This window comes from Rousettus aegyptiacus, unplaced genomic scaffold (assembly GCF_014176215.1).
Source record: "Rousettus aegyptiacus isolate mRouAeg1 unplaced genomic scaffold, mRouAeg1.p scaffold_m13_p_1, whole genome shotgun sequence".
Lineage (NCBI taxonomy): Eukaryota > Metazoa > Chordata > Mammalia > Chiroptera > Pteropodidae > Rousettus > Rousettus aegyptiacus.
In genome coordinates this window covers 39,050,658-39,070,201 of record NW_023416284.1, presented here as the reverse complement: position 1 = coordinate 39,070,201, position 19,544 = coordinate 39,050,658, and the positions used below count along the sequence as shown (strand labels likewise).

The 19,544-nt window shown below is 33.8% G+C and overlaps 1 protein-coding gene across 5 annotated transcripts in view; it reads left to right on the top strand.

The window, feature by feature from the left end:
- OMA1 (OMA1 zinc metallopeptidase) overlaps window positions 1-19,544 on the top strand; it is a 55,587-nt gene that overhangs the window by 25,749 nt on the left and 10,294 nt on the right. For 4 of the 5 annotated variants that reach the window (XM_016159882.2, XM_016159884.2, XM_036228480.1 and 1 more), the window contains exon 8: window positions 15,993-16,142. In XM_016159882.2, coding sequence (XP_016015368.2) covers window positions 15,993-16,142 — 150 coding nt within the window. Of the gene's footprint in view, window positions 1-4,317; window positions 7,230-15,992; window positions 16,143-19,544 lie in introns of those variants that run through there. The other variant, XM_016159888.2, reaches the window with a different exon arrangement.

Here is a 19,544-nt window from a genome sequence, read left to right as displayed (position 1 = left end):
AACTCTTGTTTTAAATTTATTTTTCAATTACACTTGACATACAGTTTTATATTAGTTGCCAGTGTAGAACTAATCAGTAGATTGGACACTTGCATACCTTACATAGTCATTACCTGGTAAGTATAGTACTCATCTGACACTATATGTAGTTATTATGATATTATTGACTATATTCCTTATGCTGCACTTTATATCTCCATGACTATTTTTACTCATAGATAACAGAGAACAAATTGATGGTCACCAGATGGGGCTGGGCGGTAAGGGGATGGGTGGAAAAGGTGAAAGGGATTAAGAAGTACAAATTACTTGTCTTTGCTTTTCTGTAGTTTGACGATGATGTGTCTAATTGTGCTTTTCTTTGTATTTGCTGTCCTTGCTGTGGCTTGATATTTTTCATTAGTTGGGAAATCTTCAGCTATTTTTTAACATATTGCTTTTACAACACTTTTTCCCTTCTCCCCTCTGGCATTGTTAGGCTTTCATATGTCTCATATATTGTTTGTTTGTTTTTGGTATTTTCTATTCTTGTCTCTTCATTTTTAAGTAGGTACGTTTTCCAATACAGTCATGTAGTTCACTAATCTTATTTTAGCTCTGTCCATTCTGTCATTAAACCCATCTTCGAGTTTTTGAATTCCAGTTATTGTATTTTTCCATTCTAGAATTTCCATTCGATTTTCTTTTACAAATTTCAGTTTTTTGGTAAAATTTTCCATTTCGTTCTATTTTTTTTGAATGTGTCAAATTTTTTAAAACATTCATGTTTTTTAACTATAATATTTTGTTATCTCTGGATCTGTTTCTGTTGTCTCTTTTTGTCTTTGATCTTGTTTCTTGATATGCTTATTTATTTTGAATTGAGTGTTGGACATTTCATATAAAGTACAGTTGGCTCTGAATGATAATTTTTTTCATCATAGAGGATTTTCTTTGTAGTTCGGTGGACAGCTAGAAAACAGAGGATCACTTGAATCAGTCAGAGCCTGAGCTGAGTCTTCATAAGTTTCAATTTACCTCTAGTTCACCTTCCTTCGTAAAGGTGTTGCTGTCTAGGAAAGCCTATTGAGGATTGGAGTATATGCTAAGTTCCTCTTCTGTAATGGTTCCTGAACTTCATTTTTTGTTCTGACAGCACAATGAGACTGTTGAAAGCTCTACTCATTTTTTTGGCCACTTTTTGTTTTAAAAAGTGCCCTGTGTAGCTCAAGAATTGATGGATGCCATGATGAACTGGCATCAAGAATTGTCTCTGTCTCCCTTGTATTTCAAATCTTAACTTCTCTTATTTGGCTGTCTTGTCAGCCTAACTTTTAAGTTTTGGCTCTCTAACCCTACTAGACAGCTAGAAGCTTTCTGCAGTTACCTCTTTCTGCTTGGATTTCGTCTGCATTTTGTTTGTATTCTCAGCCTCTTTATTGCTTAAAATTTAACAGATTTGCTGAGGGGAAGTGTGACACATAGAAGATCAGGCTCACCTAAATAAGCTTTCCTTCTTTCTGGAATTTTAGTTTCTCTAGTCTTGGCTAACTTGGTAACTCTCCAGTACCTTTGAACAAATATTATTTATATTTTATCCAGGTTTTCTACTTACTTCTTATAGGAACATTGTTCTGCAATAGGCTACTCTATTGCTGCTAGAAGAGGGAGTTTCTAACTTAGTCTTTTCAATAGCTACTTAATCTTCTGTAATAAGGATAATTCACTTAATTATGTACCTATTAATCAACATTGTGTTATTTCTAATTTTTTTTATTACAAGTATTTCTGAAATAAGCATCCTGAGACACATATTCTTATGTTCCTTGGGCTTTTATAAGTGTAGGGTAGGATTGATGGCATTTTCATTTTTTATTTTTAAAAGATAACTCAGTTATTCCAAAATGTAGATAGCTAATTTTCTAATGACATATCAGAATGTCCCTTTTTATACCTATATTGTCACTACTTTCGGTCTCTTTAATTTTTGTTAATTTGGACAAAAAATGGAATCTCATTGCTTTTAAGCATTTGCATTTTTTTTCCCAGTTGTAAAGTTGAGCATATTGTTTTATTTTTAATGCCTTTATTGTTTCTTCTTTTAAAGATTGCCTTTTATTATATTTTTGCTGGGTAGATTTTAAAAAATACATATTCTAGGCTCTACACTTGGAAATTCTAAATCAGTAGTTAAATGATGAAACTCTGAAACTGAATATGTTTACAAGTTGCCAAGTGATTCTGCTCTCCAGTCATTTTGGGAGTTACTACTCTGAATAATTACTATGTGAGTAATCAAATGTCAGTTTTGTGTTTTTGGATGACTTGATAAGTTAAATTTTCTGTTTTATTTAAAGAATGAAATTAGAGAAGTTAGTAAAGAAATATTGATATTACTTTGATTATTTATAATATGCAAGTCATATATTTTTTAAAAGTACATCTGAATAGACAAAACTATGATTTCATTTCTAAAGCAAACAAAATATTGTATTGTGGACTAGGTGATCTTTTTGCCAGTCGTGATATTATCGTTTATTTTGTTCAAAGGAGAAAACAATATTAGTACAGAAGATAAGTCATGAATACATAGTGATACAGGTAATATCTTTGTTATGGAGCACTTAGGATATAAAAATGCCATCTCTGAATACAAATATTTATTTTCTGTCAAAAGGGAGAAACAGTATAAAAACTTCAAATATTATATTTATACTACCAATTATTCTGTGATGTCACATTTTTAGATAATAACATCATTACCTGCCATTTAATATTTATTATGTGCCAGTAATGTGCTCAGTATTTTATATACATTGCTTAATCTAATCCTTATAGTAACTCCATGAAGTAGTTATTGTTCTGAGCATTATCTCCATTTTACAGATGAAGGAGCTGAAGCCCAAATAGGTTAAGTTACTTTCTTGTTCACAGGTACAGAATGGCAAAGCTATGATTCACACTCTGGTGTGTATGATTTCAAGGTCCATGCTACAGTTTGGTTTCTGCCCCATCCCTCTTTCATAATTACGTTTCTCAAGATCAGCTTGTCTACCTCCATGTTGTCATACTCTATACTTACCTTTCTATCTTTATCTTGTTTTTATTACTAGCATTTTATGCTATTAACCATTATTCCATTTAAATGTGTGTGTGTGTGTGAATGTGTGTATAGCCATACATTTTATTATAGAAAGTCATTTAGTATTATAATGGGAAATAACAGCCTTCATTGCGCCCCCCACCCCCTTCCAACCAGAGGTGAAAATCACCTTATATTCTTTTAGCTATTTACCTCTATATTTCTGTGTAATATGTTTATTTTATAATTTCTTGACTCATTAGGTTTTGACATTATTGATTTTTCGTTATGGAAGATTTAGTCTTTTATAACCTGACTAATGATTTTATATATTCCTCGTTGGTCAAGTATCTGTTCAAGTCTTGCCATGTTAAGATTGGATTGTTTGTTTCCTTACTATTGACTTTAGAGTTTTACTTATACATTCTGGATACAGTCATTTGTTGGATATGTGATTATGGATATGGGTATGTGAAAGTAGCTTTTTCTCATCCTTGTCTTTTCTTTTTCTTAACAGGGTTTGTTTGTTTGTTTATTTTTTATAAAGCAAACATTTTTAATTTTGATGATACCCAGTTTAAGGAACCTCTACACCAATTTCTGGGGAAAACTTCTTTTTGGTATCTTACCTCACAAATTCTAGTCACTTCTGCGGCCCTGAATTCCTGTCTCTTAACTCCTTAGCTCACTTAGGCACACCATGCTCTACTTGGGTTCCACCGCCCTCTCTTGTGGTCAGGAAACTGTCCTAGGCAGAGAGCAGAAACAAATCTGGGGAGCACTTCAGGTATTTCTCTTTCTCTTAAGGATTACATTCTGTCCTTCCCGAAAATGTTTACTTCACATATTCTGTCCAGTTTCATAGTTATTCATGGCGGAAGGACAACTCTAGTACCAGTTAACTTTCTTATGGATGGAACTGTAAATCCCCAAATTTTTGATTCATGATTGTCCATGTTTTACAAGAAGGCACTAAGAAACTTTTCAGAAGCTCTGTGTGCATAAGTTGGGATAGTGGACTTTACTGTAAGATTATAGGTCAGTGAGGTAGCTCTTTTGGGCGGGGAGTTTCACACCAAATATGTCTAGGTCTTTTCTCTATTGCTATTCAAGTGTCTTTGCAGAAGAATCTTGTAAAACTGGCAGTCTCTGTTTAGGGGTTGAGAGGGGGAGGGAAGTGGGGTTTTTCTCATTCATTGTAGAGATTTTTGCTTAATTTTCTGTTTGAACCTTATACCTCACCCCTTCTTTCCTAGGTACTAAACACTGAACCTTTCTGGAATTCCCATAGGGCAGAGTATCAGTCGGCTACCAGAGAAGCAATATAGTGTGGTGATAATGACTGAGCTCTGGAACTAGACTGCCTCAGTTTGTGAATCCGCTTTGCCAGCGTGTACTAGCTGTGCGATCTTGGGCAAGTTATTTATCCTTTTTGCACCTCGAGTTTTTCTCATCCGTAAGATAGGAACAATAATAGGACCTACATCATAGAGTCATTATAATTAAAGTTCTAAGAACACTAATCTTTTTAATCACTTATATCCAAATGTCAGCCTGTTATTTCCTCTTTGTATTTCACAAGTATCTCAAACCTAATATATTCAGTGTTAAATCCTTGATTTCCCTTTTCACCTTTATCTCTTCTAGTTTTTCTTTTCCCAATAAATATACCATAACCTTATGTTCAGTTGCTTTTGGAAAAAATCTGGAGTTCTCCTTAGCACTTCCCTCTTCTTTATGATTTACATATAACTATTTACCAAGTCCTGGTGGTTCTGTCTATAAAATATATTTCATTGTTCCCATCTCGACTATTGACATGTTTTACCTGAACTTCTGCACCAGTCTCATTATAGCTTTCATTGACTCCATTTATACTTTCCTCTGTTCCATTCTCTACCTTGCCACACATAAGAATCAGGGCTAGTAAACTAGGATATTCACTTTCTCAAGGCAAGACTTAAATGGACATTGGCCAGCATTTGCCACCAAATTTTTCAGTTTTGGGGCCGACTAACCCCTAATTCTGATCGATGCATTCTTTTTTAATATTTGTTGATATAATCAGAAGACAGATCTTTTAGGCCCAGGTGCCACTCTCCTTATTTATATATCTCTTCTCTGGCCTGTTGTGTTGATTTTCATTTATTCATTCACCATATATTTAATGTGCGCCTATCGTCTCCCAGGATATAGGGATACACAGTACCTTTACGGAGATCAGAATTTGAATAAGAAACAGAGGTATTCAATAAACTGTAACTTTTATAGTTTAAAGTATTATAATAGAGATATACAGTATCCCAACTAAAGAATATAGCAGGGAGATATAAGTGTAGGGATCAGGAAAACTTAGTCTAGGGATAATACTGAGAAATAAATTATTTGAAAGGAGGATATGAAAGCTAAGCAGTAATTACTCTGGTGAAGATATTGATGGTAGTGTTTCTGGCATGGCGGATAGCATGTTCAAAGGCAAGAGAAATGATGGCTTAGTCCAGGAATTGAAAATACAGTATCACTAAAATGTAGATAGAATTCAAGAGCACCCTTGTCAAGAGATAAAAATGAAAGGTAAAGACTTCTTCGTTAGCAAGAAGGGTTTTGTAGTGTATTTAGTATAGTGGTTAGGACCTTGGGCTCCAGAGTCAGACAGACCTAAGCCTGAATTCCTGTCTTCTCCACGTGGCTATAGGCAAATCATTTAACATCTTTAAGTCTATTTTCTAGTCTGAAAAGTGAGAATAATGATAGTACCTGCCTGAAAAAGTTATTTTGAGTCTTCTGGACTTGATTCTTATTTGTGGGTTGTATCCTTTTTTGGACATTGATGCATCAGACTCCTTTGATTTCTTGCCATTTAATATTCAAATCACATAACATAATTCCCTCATTCTTAATTCTCTGCTTATTATACAATATTCCAATCATACATTGTCTTCCTTTGTACCATGTCTGGAAAGGAGAGAACATGTTCTGTATCCTTGGTAGTTTTGGCAGTTATAGTTGTTGCTATAAATTAATAAGTTGACATTTCACATTTTATGTCAGTCTTGTGAGCTTGGTTATTGAGAACTGTTCTTGAGAGATGGACTTATCGGTCATGTGCTGTCCCATTGGATTTATGAACTTTTCAGGCTAAGGGCCAAACAAAATGAAAAATTCATTAAGATTAAGTTACTCAGGAGGCCTCTTTCAAAGTAAGCACCTTACCTTCCCTGGAGTGCTCCCTACTCTGCTATTGGCTGTGAGTTTATTTGTATACTTAGATTTTTTTAGTTATTTTAATTTTTCCTTTTTATGATATCATATAAATTATCAGAATGACTAGTACAGAATTAGTAAAAACTGGTAGGACTGAGATGTGTCTTAAGCACAGAACGATAACTACCTATTCAATTATCAGCTGACAAAAAAAGATGTCCTGTGAAGTATTTGATTTTGTTATGTTTGTATATTCATATCACTGTAAAGAGAATTTGATACTTTACAGCCCTTTACAGAAATTACTTTTGTTTATTTGATTTCATAAACAACTAAAACATCCATTTTTATTTTTGAGTATTTCTAAACTATGAAAAATAAAACATTTTCTTTTACTGGTTCTAAACTGGGAGGGCAGCCTTTTAGTAGGGTACTTTATGTGCTTGTTTTTGATTGTCACAGTGATCTGGAAGGTGGGCCTGCGAGGTGGGGGGCAGCGATGTTCTAACCTGTGGTGGCCTGGAGAACCCTGCCCTGTTAGGAACTGGGCTGCACAACAGGAAATGAGTGGCAAGCCAGCAAGTGAAGCTTCATCTGTATTTGCAGCCGCTCCCCAGCGCTTCCATCACTGCCTCAACTCCACATCAGATCGTCAGGCGTTGAATTCTCATAGGATCACCCATCCCTAGAGCCAAAAAGGTTGTAGACCGCTACTCTAAAGGGAGTAATTGTCTAGCCACAAAAGTTTGTAAATGGCTCTGCTGAGAGATATTACCAGCTGGTTTTCTCAAGTAGCCTGAATAACTAAGCAGATAGCACCATCTAGTGAGAGAAATAGGTAATAAGCAAAATTTATTTTTATCACAGAAATAAGAGAAAATTCAAAATTCTGAACTCTCTAAAATAGGTTAAAGAATTAGACTTTTGAAGTATGACAGAAAATTGGATATAATCTAATTTACCTTCTCCTTTTACAGATAAGGAAATTAGGGTCCAAATAGGTGAAGTGGTTTGTCCAATAATATACACCTAGTTAGCAGAAGAGGCCGAGCTAGAATCCAGGTCTCAGTTTCCCAGGTTAGTAGCCTGAGACTTCATCATAGCAAACTGTCTTTGTGTTTTATTTGAGTTAATATCTAAGGTTCTTTATTTAGTATTTAAGAAAGAAAAAGCCATACATGAGAACATCTCTTTAGTAGGTTTGTTATAAGGTAAATGTTCATAATGCATACATTATTTATTACATCTTATTTTGAACCTAATCATATTACCTAGAGAAATGAGACAGGCTTTTGTGTATTTGTTTAATTTTTAATTGCTGTGATTTCAATACTAAGTGTTGAGTCTTGTGATAAAACCTTATCTAGGATAGAGCAAAATATATACATGAAAATTTACTACAAATTTATATTGATTGATGAACTGATGTGCTGGCAATAAAAAAATGCAAAACACTTTAAAATGAAATGAAATACAAAATAATAGAAGTCTTAATAGAAGTCTTTCCATTCCTTCTCTTTGTTAGGGCCTATTAGTTTTGATAGGTCAGGTTTTCTTTTTTCTTTTTTTTTTAATGAAAGGAATTAGCAAATATGGCTTAGCTGAAACCATTGCCACATTCATTGTTAAAGAGCAATTTTTAATTATTGGCTGGAAAAATGTTTAGACAAGAAATAGGTTGCAAAGTAAAGCGAGCATTAACAAGTGATGCCATCGGCAGTATTGGGAAAATGAACCTACGAAAGAGAGATCGAAATGTACCTGTGTTCTGGCAGATGATAATGACAGTGATCACAGTAGTGCGATAACACTGATGATGCTGTTTACAGCAATGATAAGAATAGCTAACATTTCTTTACGTGCTTGGCACTGTTCTGCGTATTTTACATGTGTTAACTTTTAATCTTTATAACAAACCTGTGAAGTATAGGTACTATTATTACTATCATTTTACAGGTGAATCTGAGGGATGGAGAAATTAAGTAACTCGCCAGAAGTTTCACAGATAGTAAGGTTTTTCCCTCTGAAGATAAAGATACATTTATTTCTGAAATGGAACGTCTTTAGTATTTTAACGCACTAGGAAAAATTTTGGTCTTCTACAGTATCGCCTCTAAGATGCCCATTTTTATATCTGTTTTGGTCCCTTTAAATCTCAGCTATTAAAATAACCTCAGTATATTCTACCTCTAGGAATCCAGCTACCCTTTTGCCACAGTCCTTCGTAGTATTATCTCCGGACTATGTAGTATTTTACGTACCACAAGTTTATGTGGAATACAGGAGGGGTGCCAGAATGTCTGGGGCAAGTGTAGGCTGTTAATAGCATTCTGAAAAAAGATTCAAAACTGCTATATCAGAATTTACCTTTGCGAGAAGGTGATGTCTGGCAGGAGTTTTGTTGGAGAGTCTAGCTGAAGAGAAAGCAAAATTCAGAGATACTTTTTATCTTTGTAATTCTAATGAAAATTGTGGTTGCAGGTAAGAGTATACTAGATCTATTTATACATTTTCCTCTAGCACTATTTTGGCATCAGGTAATGTCCAAATTATAAGTACAGCTCTTATACTACCATGCTCTTAAGAATATACCAGTCCAATGAGTTTTTTAAAATTCTTTAATGTCACCACATATTTGACCCCTTTTACCCCTTCTACCTCTACCAATGAGTTTCTAATTGAATAGTAGAAACTTCTTTGTCAATTAATATGCCCCTTAATACATATTCATGCTTATTGATGTTATAGGCTGATTTAAACCAGACCCTTCTTTAGTTGTTAAACTCATGACATCGTCACTTATGATCAAACCTGGCCTCTTGCAATAACCATAGGACTCTGCTTGCTCACCAGAGGAAAGGAAGAGTACACATGGTTTTCACCATGTTCTGGCCTGGCTACTTTACAAGAATTATCACATTTAATCCTAATGATCCATTGCTTTAGTTTCATTTTTCTGATGAATCAGATTTCTAGAGACTAAATTATTGGCCCAAGGTCACAAACTCTGGAACTAGTCTACATGGGTTCAAATTGTGGCTCTCTCATTTATTAGCTGTGTGACCCTTGGCAAATTATTTGGCTTTTGTGGGACTTGGCTTCTTCATCTGATCTATAACATGAGTGTAATAATAGTACTTAAGAAAAAAGTTGAATTCTTGAGACTAAGCTAAACAGATATGGAAAATGAAAGGAAATATACTCCCTGCATAACTGATTTCAAAGCTAGAGAGACAAATCAGGCAGTATTGGATCTAGATCAGCAAGGGTAAGTGGGGACTTAAGTGCAAGAATTCAACTGACAAAAATTTGGGGACCTTATGGAACATTCCTTAGAGAGTAGAATTCTTGGGCCACAGTGTTCCACAGCACAGGGCAGTGGAAAAAGCCAGCTGAGACACAAAGAAGAAACCTTGGGACTCTGCAGGGCTTTGAGAATGCAGAGAAAAGATCAGTGTGTATGTGGAAAAGCCATCCCTTTGAATGATGCTCAGAGAAGTGCCTGGTATACCATGGTCTCAGAATTCGAGCCTGTGGTCACTAAATAGAAACTCTCCTTTTGTCACTACTGGAGTTCCTAGGAATACGAAAGAAAAAGGAAATTAAGTGGTTTCAAATATACAAATGAGTACTAAGGGAAAGAAGAAAGACTTGAACTTAATATGGAAGATGCTACCTGTTTGTAGGAAGACACTGTTGCCTTGAATGCTTATTTTTAATGTAAGATGCCAGATAAGACTGGGTGTTTGTTTTTTGCATATGAAATGTATAGTCACATTTAACTTAATGGTGGAGATCTCTCCCAAATTCTAATGAATTTGAATTTCCAGGTCACAAACTTAGAAGCCGGGAACAAGCTGATTAATTGATCCCAATAAGGCTAAAAAATTTTCTTCTTTTTTAGCTTCTTTTGTTTAGAAGAGGCTTTTTCTGCAAGACTTACATTGTCTTAAAATTGTGTAGTTGTGAGTTTGCTGCTATATATGCTCTGTTAATTCTTTGAAACTTCAGAAAGCCAAAATTGGAGAATGCAGAGTAGGATTAGTTAACTTTTAGAGATGCTTAAGAAATGGCATCTATTATTCTACTACCACCTATTTTCTAGTCAAGAGGCACCAGTACTTTTCACAATAGGTACAAGATTATACATCATATCTCTAGAATTTATTCATTTTGTATAACTGAAAATATATACCTGCCGAATAGCAACTTTCCATTTCTCCCTACCCCTAGCCCCTGGCAACCAGTGTCCTACTCTCTGGTTCTCTGAGTTTGACACTGTTTCTTCCTAATCAATTTTTTGGATGATTTTGAGAAGGATTAACATTAATTCTTCTTAAATGTTTGATGGAATTCCCCTGTGAACCATATGGTTCTGAGATATTTTGTTGTTGGGAGATTTTTAAAATTATTACTGATTCAATCTAAGTAGTTTTAGGTCTGTTCAGATTTTCTATTTATGGTTCAGTCTTGGTAGGTTGTATATATTTAGGATTTATCTATTTTTTTCTAGATTATCAAATTCTTTGGTATATAACTGTTCATAGTGAGCTCTTATGATTCTTTTTATTTCTGTGGCTTTAATTGTAATGTCTCCCCTTTCATTTCTCACAAGTTTTATTTATGGAGTCTTCTCTTTTGGTTACCATTTGCATGGAAAATCTTTTCTGAGCCCTACACTTTGAGTCTGTCCTTAAATCTAAAGCAAGCCTCTTGTAGACCACAGTTGAATATTGTTTTTTAATGCTTTCAGACACTTCATCTTTTGAGTGAGGAGTTTAATGCTTCTCTCTCTATCTTTCTGGGACTCCTATAATGCATATATTGGCCTGTTAGATAGTGTCGTATAAATTAATTGAGTTTTTTTCACTCTTATTATTATTTTTTACTCCCATGAGTGAATAATTTCCAGTGACTTGTCTTTAAGTTCACTGATCCTTTCTGGATCGTGTCTGCAGTATATCCCCTCTAGTGAATATTTTTGGTTCATTTATTGTTTTCTTGAGTGTTATGTTTGGTGTATTTTTAATATTTTCTGTCTTTGCTATAATTCTCACTTTGTTTATGAACTTCCCCAGGCCTGGTTGAGCATCTTTATAATAGTCTGAATTTTATGTCACTACATTATATATTTGTTTCATCAGGGTTTGTTTTTGGAGATTTTGCTTGTTCTTTGGGACATATTTTCTTGTTTCTTCATTTTCCTTGACTCTTTGCATTGGTCTCTTCATATTAGAAAAGGCAATCACCTCTTTCAGTTTTCTTGGACCGGACTTATACAGGAGAGGTCTTTTATCAATAGAGATTTTGGGGACTTCTCAAACCTTCATGTTAGTCCACACCTCTGTCTTTGTTCTTAGTGGCTTTTAGGCATCTAAAGTATGTTCGGTCCTGTCAGTGCTCTGAGAAGGATGAGACGCTAGCCAGTCCTCAGGCAGCTTCCAGAAGTATTGCAGTGTTAGACATGTGGTTTACTTCCTTCCCTCCCACTGAAGAGAAGCTGGAATGTGGGACTTTTTGCCTGCTTGCTCTCTGCTGAGCTATGGGAAGGAGCATTGATAACTACTATGTGCTAATTCAAACTGCCATCTTTGTTTCACTGGTTTCCAGGAATCAGGTTTATTTTGGGTCTTATCGGTGGTCAGAGAGAGGCAAGACAGAAGCCAGTCCATTGGGCAAACCTGGAAAAGTTGGAATGTTGGGCATATGGTCTTTTTCCTTACCCAGGGAGAATCTGGAAACTGGATTTCCTTCCAATTGTATGACTCTGTGTTGAGTGTAGAGGTTATGGTAGGAACTGTGTTGAATTTCCCTACTGACTTTGATGTGTCTGGTTTCACATTTGCTCAGAGTGCAGAAGTTTCTGAATTAGTTTCTGGATTTCTCACAAAGGGAATTCGTCTGTGTATTGTTGTACTCTACCATCTTGTTGATGTCACTCTGTCATTTATTTTTGATAAACTGGAAAAAATACAAGTAAAATATTCCTTTTGAAAACAAAGTTATTTGACATTAATGGGTCTTTGAATTGGGTTTTGGAAGTGTACACAAACTTTAACACCTTTATCTTAATATTAAAGCAGATATCTCCAGTTTTTTTGGAATACTTTTAAGTTTGGAATATTTTTTAGTCTGTCGGGATAATTAATTTCTTCTATTTCTGCATATCAAATATTACTTTAAAGGTTGCCTTCTGTGTTTCTTAGAGATTGAAGTGGGAAATATTTTACTTGTGATTAGCACTTTTGGTCTGAAAAAAATATTAAATATGCTTTGGTCTTTGTAGCAAATAAACCTCATAGTAGATAATTCCTGAATTTGTAAAGTCTGTCGAAATGTTTATCATCTAGTTTTTAGAACTTTTTTTTAACTACTAGATGGGTCATGCTTTTGAAAATGGTAGCTTATAATTTCAGTTAAACTCTTTCAACTCATTTTATATTTTATTGGTTATTTTAGAAGAATACCTTGTTTTATTGTCTTAGTTTATATTTATATTGTGAATATGCTGACCTGCTATTGAAGGACATATTTCTGTGTGTAATTAGAACTTAGCATCAAATAAGTATTTCTGTATCAATATACATATGTATGACACATATTTTATACACAAGCACAGACATATTACACATACCTTGCACATATATAGATACATTTGTATATGTTTAAACATGGATCACATATTTATGTTTCTTGTAAACATTTATATTTTCCTATTTATTCACATATGTACATATATATCTGTATATGATTAATAGGGCAAAATACCTTGAATTCTTTTTAATTTAGAATAATCAGTGGTCTTAAGGAATTATATAGTTCTGGAAAGATTTATAACAGAAAGCTCCAGAAATCTGTCTCACCACCTAGACCACAATCACATCGGTGGAATCTGTCTGCTTTAACTATTTTGGAGCTCCGGAGTCTGTTGAAGGCTTGCAACTTCCAGGGGAAGTCTTAGACAATGAATTTTGCTTAATTTCAGCCCTTCGCACAGTAGCAGCTACCTATTCCAGTCACATGGCAGACAGCTGTTTCTGGAACAGCTTGTACACACCTTTAGTAGCCAAGTTGAACAAAAAGAACCCTGTCTTCCTAATACCAGGGATCTGTGCTCTAGACACTGAATGCCACTTTCGGTTGCAGATGGGCAGACAAAGCAGTGAGAAACCATTGTTGTTGCACTTTCCCCCATTATTTCAAGTCCCTCTTCTGGCTGAAGGGACTTTTGGGGAATTTATAGGCCTGGTGCCCTACCCCTCCCCTCCGCAACACACACACACACACACACACACACACACACACACAACAATAAAAACAATAACAAAACCAGCAAACCTTGAGTAAGGGCATAGAATCTGAATTCCAGAAATACATTGTTATTAGATTCAGATGTCCAGTATTCAACAAAAGAAATCACAAGTCATTCAAGGAAACAGCAAAGTATGGCCCATTAAAGAAAAAAAAATCAACAGAAATGGTCCCTGAAAAAGACCTAGTGGCAGATATACTAGACGGTGACTTTAAAATATGCTCAAAGAACTAAAGGAAGTTGTGGAGAAAGTCAAGAAAGTGATTATGCATAAAATAGAAATATCAGTATAGAGATTGAAAATCTAAAAAGAAACCAACAAGAAATTGTAAAGCTGAAAGGTGCAGTAATAGAAATGTAAGATTCACTGACCACAGTGGGATGAAGTTAGAAATCAATAACAAAAGTAAAACTGGAAAATTCACAGAATTATGGAAATTAAACAATACACATTTAAGCAACCCATTGAATAGACAAGATATATGAGTGTCCAATAAGCACATGAAAAGATGCTCTACATCACTAATCATTAGGGAAATGCAAATTAAAACTACATTGACATACCATCTCACACCCATTAGGGTGGCTACTATCAAAATAACAAATAATTGTTGACAAGGATGTGAAGAAATTGGAACTCTTGTACATTGTTTGGTGGGAATGCAAAATGGTACAGCCACTATGAAAAACAGTATAGCTGTCCCTCAAAAAAAAAAAAAAATAGAATTACCATATGATTCAACAGTTCTCCTACTGGATATATACCCAAAGTAATTGAAACAGGGTCTTGAAGATATATTTATATATCCATATGAAATGTTCATAGCAGCATTATTTACAATAGCTAAATTGTGGAAGCAACCCAAGTGTCCATGACCGATGATAAAGCAAAATGTGGTATATACATACAATGAAATACCATTCAGCCTTAAAAAGTAAGAAAATTCTGTAATATGTTATAACATGATGAATCCCGAGGACATGGTGCTAAGTGAGATAAGCCAGTCGCAAAAATACAAGAACTGTATGATTCCAGTTATATGAAGTATTTACAGTAGTCAGAATCATAAAAACAAATTGTATTGATGGTTGCCAAGGAATGGGGGGAGGAAAGAATGGGTAGTTAAAATCTAATAGGTATAGAATTTCAGTTTTACAAGATGAAAAGAATTATGGAGATGGATGATGGTTATGGCTGTACAACAATGTTAATATGTTTAATACCACTGAATGGTACACTTAAAAATGGTTAAGATGATAAATTTCATGTTATATGCATTTTACCACAATAAAAAAAATTGTTTGCTTTAAATATTGAATAAAATTTACTTCAATTTAAAATTATTTTTTTTCAACATTCAAAAATATTTTAATGGTGTTAAAAATGATGTTGACTAGCATATTATATTCTATATTTGTCTTTTTGTATATCACAATCTTACTATTTGAAGTCTGATAGCACATTAAGGCTTTTTGATAGTACATTTAATTAGTATAGTGTAATTTTTTCTTAATAGATTTAATCAAAAGTAAACTTGTTGAGACATAAAATATAATAACTATTTTTCCAGTCTTATTTCTTATAGATAAAGTGTAAGTTAAGAAATGTGAATAAATTGAACAGGCTTATAATAATATTTAAATCCCTTTATATAAGATTCAGAAATAATTTTTATTATAAAAATAATATACATTAATATAGTTTAAAAGTAAGAAGTCTTGCTCTTTCTCTACCATGAAATACCTGTTATATTCTTAGGACAGCTACGATTAACAGTTTTGTAAATAGCCTTCCAGAAATGTCCTATGCATATAAAATATGCATATATGTACATGGTAGACTTGTACATACATGTACTCAAGATCTGTATATCCTATTTTTTAAAAAAGACATACTTTTATAAGCTATTTTGAATGACTTAGATATGTTCTTCAGCACATACATTGAGGAAAAATAGGTGATTTGATGGCCATATTAAAATACAAGTCTTCATGTTTATTTAAAGTTTTCTAATCTAGTGGTATAGGTTAAAAATAAAATTTCTTTAAAACAATCTATTAACAGATTAGATTTTTAAACCTTATTTTTATAAAAACATAGAATATCTTCATTTGGAACATTTTTGCCTTTAATACATGTTTTTGATATCCATACTGAAAACACTGAGTTATCTTCAGGAGTGGTATTATTGTAGATATTGTGTAGAGGTTGGGGCAAGGAGGAGGGTGGATATTCTCCTTTTAGTTATATAATACCGTATTCTTTAAATTTATTTTTAAAGCAATGAACATATTCTACTTATTAGAATGATAGAAAATATTTTTTAAAACATGTAATGACATAAAAGTAAATGTAAAAAAAAAAGTGTCCTTATAACGAAACTCATTTTGTGATTTTATTAATATTGGTTTTAGGCCTGTGTGGACGTCAGATCAAGTTCAGTGTTTTGGCAGCAGATGGAATTTATAGATGGCCTCTCTGGTTCTCCCAAGTTGCCAGAATGGTTATCCACACATCCTTCTCATGGAAACCGAGCGGAGCACTTGGATAGACTCATACCTGAGGTAAGGTAACACAGCATAAGGCAAGACCTTATTTTTACCATATCATTTATTTTTAATGCTGTTACTTCTTGTGCTTAGAAAAGGAGAGTTCTAGCTTGTCCGCTATTTTGATTACTGTAATTATGGATTGTCAGTTTTCATAGTACTTGGCTGAAAAGTAAAATCCTTTTGTCCACAGGTCTTGGGGAACAAATTGCAGTGAGTTGACGTTTCTTGATACTGAAAGTTTAACCTTTTTAGTATCATATTTAAAATTTTTAACTGATATGTTGGAAGTTTAAAACTCATGGCATATTTTTAAATATATCAGTTATAATTTAATCATTTCTTGGTGATTTAATTAAGCTTATAGTTAAAAAAAAAACAATGAATTATGCAAAAATTTTGGGTCAAGTGGGTATAAATTCCAATAGTGATGCTGGAATTTTTCTTAGGAAAAAATCTCTTGATATTCGTTTGCTTTCTGGTCATTTATTTCTTTATAAAGATAGAGTAAAGCATGTGCTGTGTGGCCCAATTTTTTTTTTTTGATAGTATTCAGTAATGAATCAAGTTGAAGCAGCTTTCAGCCAAGTAGTTTTCATTATCTTATAAAAATCTTTTGATTTGTTAACATCATTTAAAATGTTTTCTGTAGTATTCACAGCAGTACAAATGGATATCAGACGTCTCCAAGGCAGGTTACACACTCTTTTCTGTCTCACTTGCATTAAATTTGCTGTTTGGTTATAAAAGCAGAACAGTCTTTAGCAGTTTAGGAATTGGTATTGGGCTATTTGCTAAAGAATAACACAACAGATCCAGGGTATTATAAAAGTATCGTTCAGTATGTCTTCAAATTTAGCTTAACAGATATTGAGTACCTGTTATAAGAAAGAATGAATGGTTGATACAGGGAATTCAAAGGGAAGTAAAACATGGTTCTTGATATTTCCAGGATGCTTAAGTACAAAATGAGAATACAACAAGAAATATGATTTGTAGTAGTATACAATTTGAAGGAATAACCTGCATCTAGTTTTGGACAAGGAACTACCACGAGGTTCATTCATTCATTTTTGTGATTAGTATTGATATTCATTGATCGTCTGCCATTCTGTATTTCATTACTGAGGAAAGAGCAAGGAACAAAACAGTCTCTGCTTTCTTGGAACTAACATTCTCATTAGGTAATTCAAATAATAAACATACATATAGTATGTCAAGCAGTGGTAAGCACATTGGGGAAAAATAAAACCGGTTAAAGGTAGTAGAGTGGGCTGGGTAGCAGAAAAAGTGTACTAGCTTATATGTTCATTTGTTAGAGAAGGCCTCACTGAACAGAATCTGGAAAGAAGCAGGAGAGCAAGTCCTGTGGATATGGGGAGCCTTTCAGGCTAAGGAAGCAGTTAAGTGCATAGGACCTGAATTGAGAATATGTTTGGTGTGTTCAAGGAATAGCAAGAAGATGCTGGGGCTGAATGAATATAGGAAGGCAAGCATGGTTGAGGTGTAGGGAACAAGACCATGAAGGGTCTTCTAAACTGTTGTAAGGACTTGACGTTTATTTCAGCTGTTATGAGAAGCTGGTAGAATATTTTGAACAGAGGAGTGATTTATAGTGATCACTGGGTCTCCTATGTAGAGAATGGACTGTAGTGGGGCTGGGGTGGAATTAGGAAGACTATTTAGGAGGCTCTTGACAATAATCCTGTTAGAAGATTATAGAGGCAGAATAGAGTGAAAGAAGTGGTCAGATTTTGGATATATTTAGAAAGGAATGATTGACAGGATTTAGATAGTTTGGGCATACTTTGTACCTTTCGTGACCATTAGGGACAAAGTATTGAAGAAAAAGTATTTGAGAAAAAAACAGCAGTGACGTTTACTTGATAAAACGTGTAATCATTCATCTCAAAAGTGCCACATAGGACTGGAATAGTATGTGTTTCATCAGTAACTGATTTGTGCTGAAGATCACTAAGAGCCTTCTTAGTGCTACCCAAGACCTAGGGAACTTATACCACCTTAGGAGGTTTAGCCAATCTTTAAAGCCATAGCTACATGGCTTTCTCTTAGAATTCCCTTTGTTTTTATTTTTGTTCAGTGAAATTCTAAAAATATATGGTTTGCTTATATTGCGTAATGAATTTTAGCCAGTTTTCGTCTGGAGCCTCTACTAAATTCTCAGTTGTCACTTTATCATTGAAGATAACTAAGAGTCTTTAGAGAAGTAAAAAATGTGCTTTAGAGAAGTCTTTAAAAAATTAATAAATTGATTAGTGAGTATGAAGACAAACAGTTAAAGAAGTAAATATGTTATATGGGAGCCAATGATGAAGAAAAACATTGGGAGCTATTTTTCTTCTAAAAATAAACTATCCAAGTTCATAAACTTAAATCGAAAACCTTATATTCTTACTTATATTCTTATATTCCGCACCCCTCCCCCTGAGTGATTAAATTCAATTTGAAAGTAATAAAACTCTGCTACAATATTGGGAATAATTCAGTGGTTAAAGTGAAACTGATAGTGTAAGAGCATATTGTTAATTAGAATAATGGTCATAATTCAGAGATTGGAATTTCCTACTATCAATAGATCTAATAGCTATAATGAAAGAAAGCAAATCCTCAGGCAGTATATAGAATTGTGTGAGTCTGTACACTACTAAAAACTACATTTTTTGTTTGATTTTATTTAAGATATTTTTTCTACTTAAGTGAGTACAATGTTATATTATTCCTAATTTGCCTGTTCTTTGACATTTCTTACAATATGCCTGAAGTGATGTGTATCTCATAGGTAGTTAGGAATACAGCACCAGAGCACAGAGAAATATAGAGGCCAGAGATGAGGATTTCAGTCACCCCCTAAACAGTGATAGCCGAAGCAGTGAAAAGTGAATGAGTTCACTTAGGAAGTAAGCAGAGAAAAAGATCCCAAATAGAGTTAATAGTATTAGGTGTTTTCCACATTTAATTGGTTAAGAGAAAAACATTCCATAGTAGATCCGATTCATAGGAGGAGAAATGATCAAGAAAATCAGGAAAGTAAGAGTCTTTGGTTCTTTGAGAACATAAAAGTAATTTTGATCTTTTTAAATGTAACACTAAAGATTATATATTTTTATATCTAATTTTATTTCTTGGGTATCATCGCAGAAATGTATTATTTCTTATAGTATATCAGCATTTAAGATGTTTTAAAACTATACTTGATGCTAAATTTAACAAATATTTATTGATTACCATTTATGTGCCAGATTATTGGTGTTGTATGTGCTGTGAACAAAATAGACAAAAAAACTCTGCCCTTATGAAACTTATTCTGCAGTAAAGAGAGACAGACAAGAAATACAATAAATTAATAATGTATAGAATAAATTACTGATACATATTAATCAGTAATAAGAGTTAGGG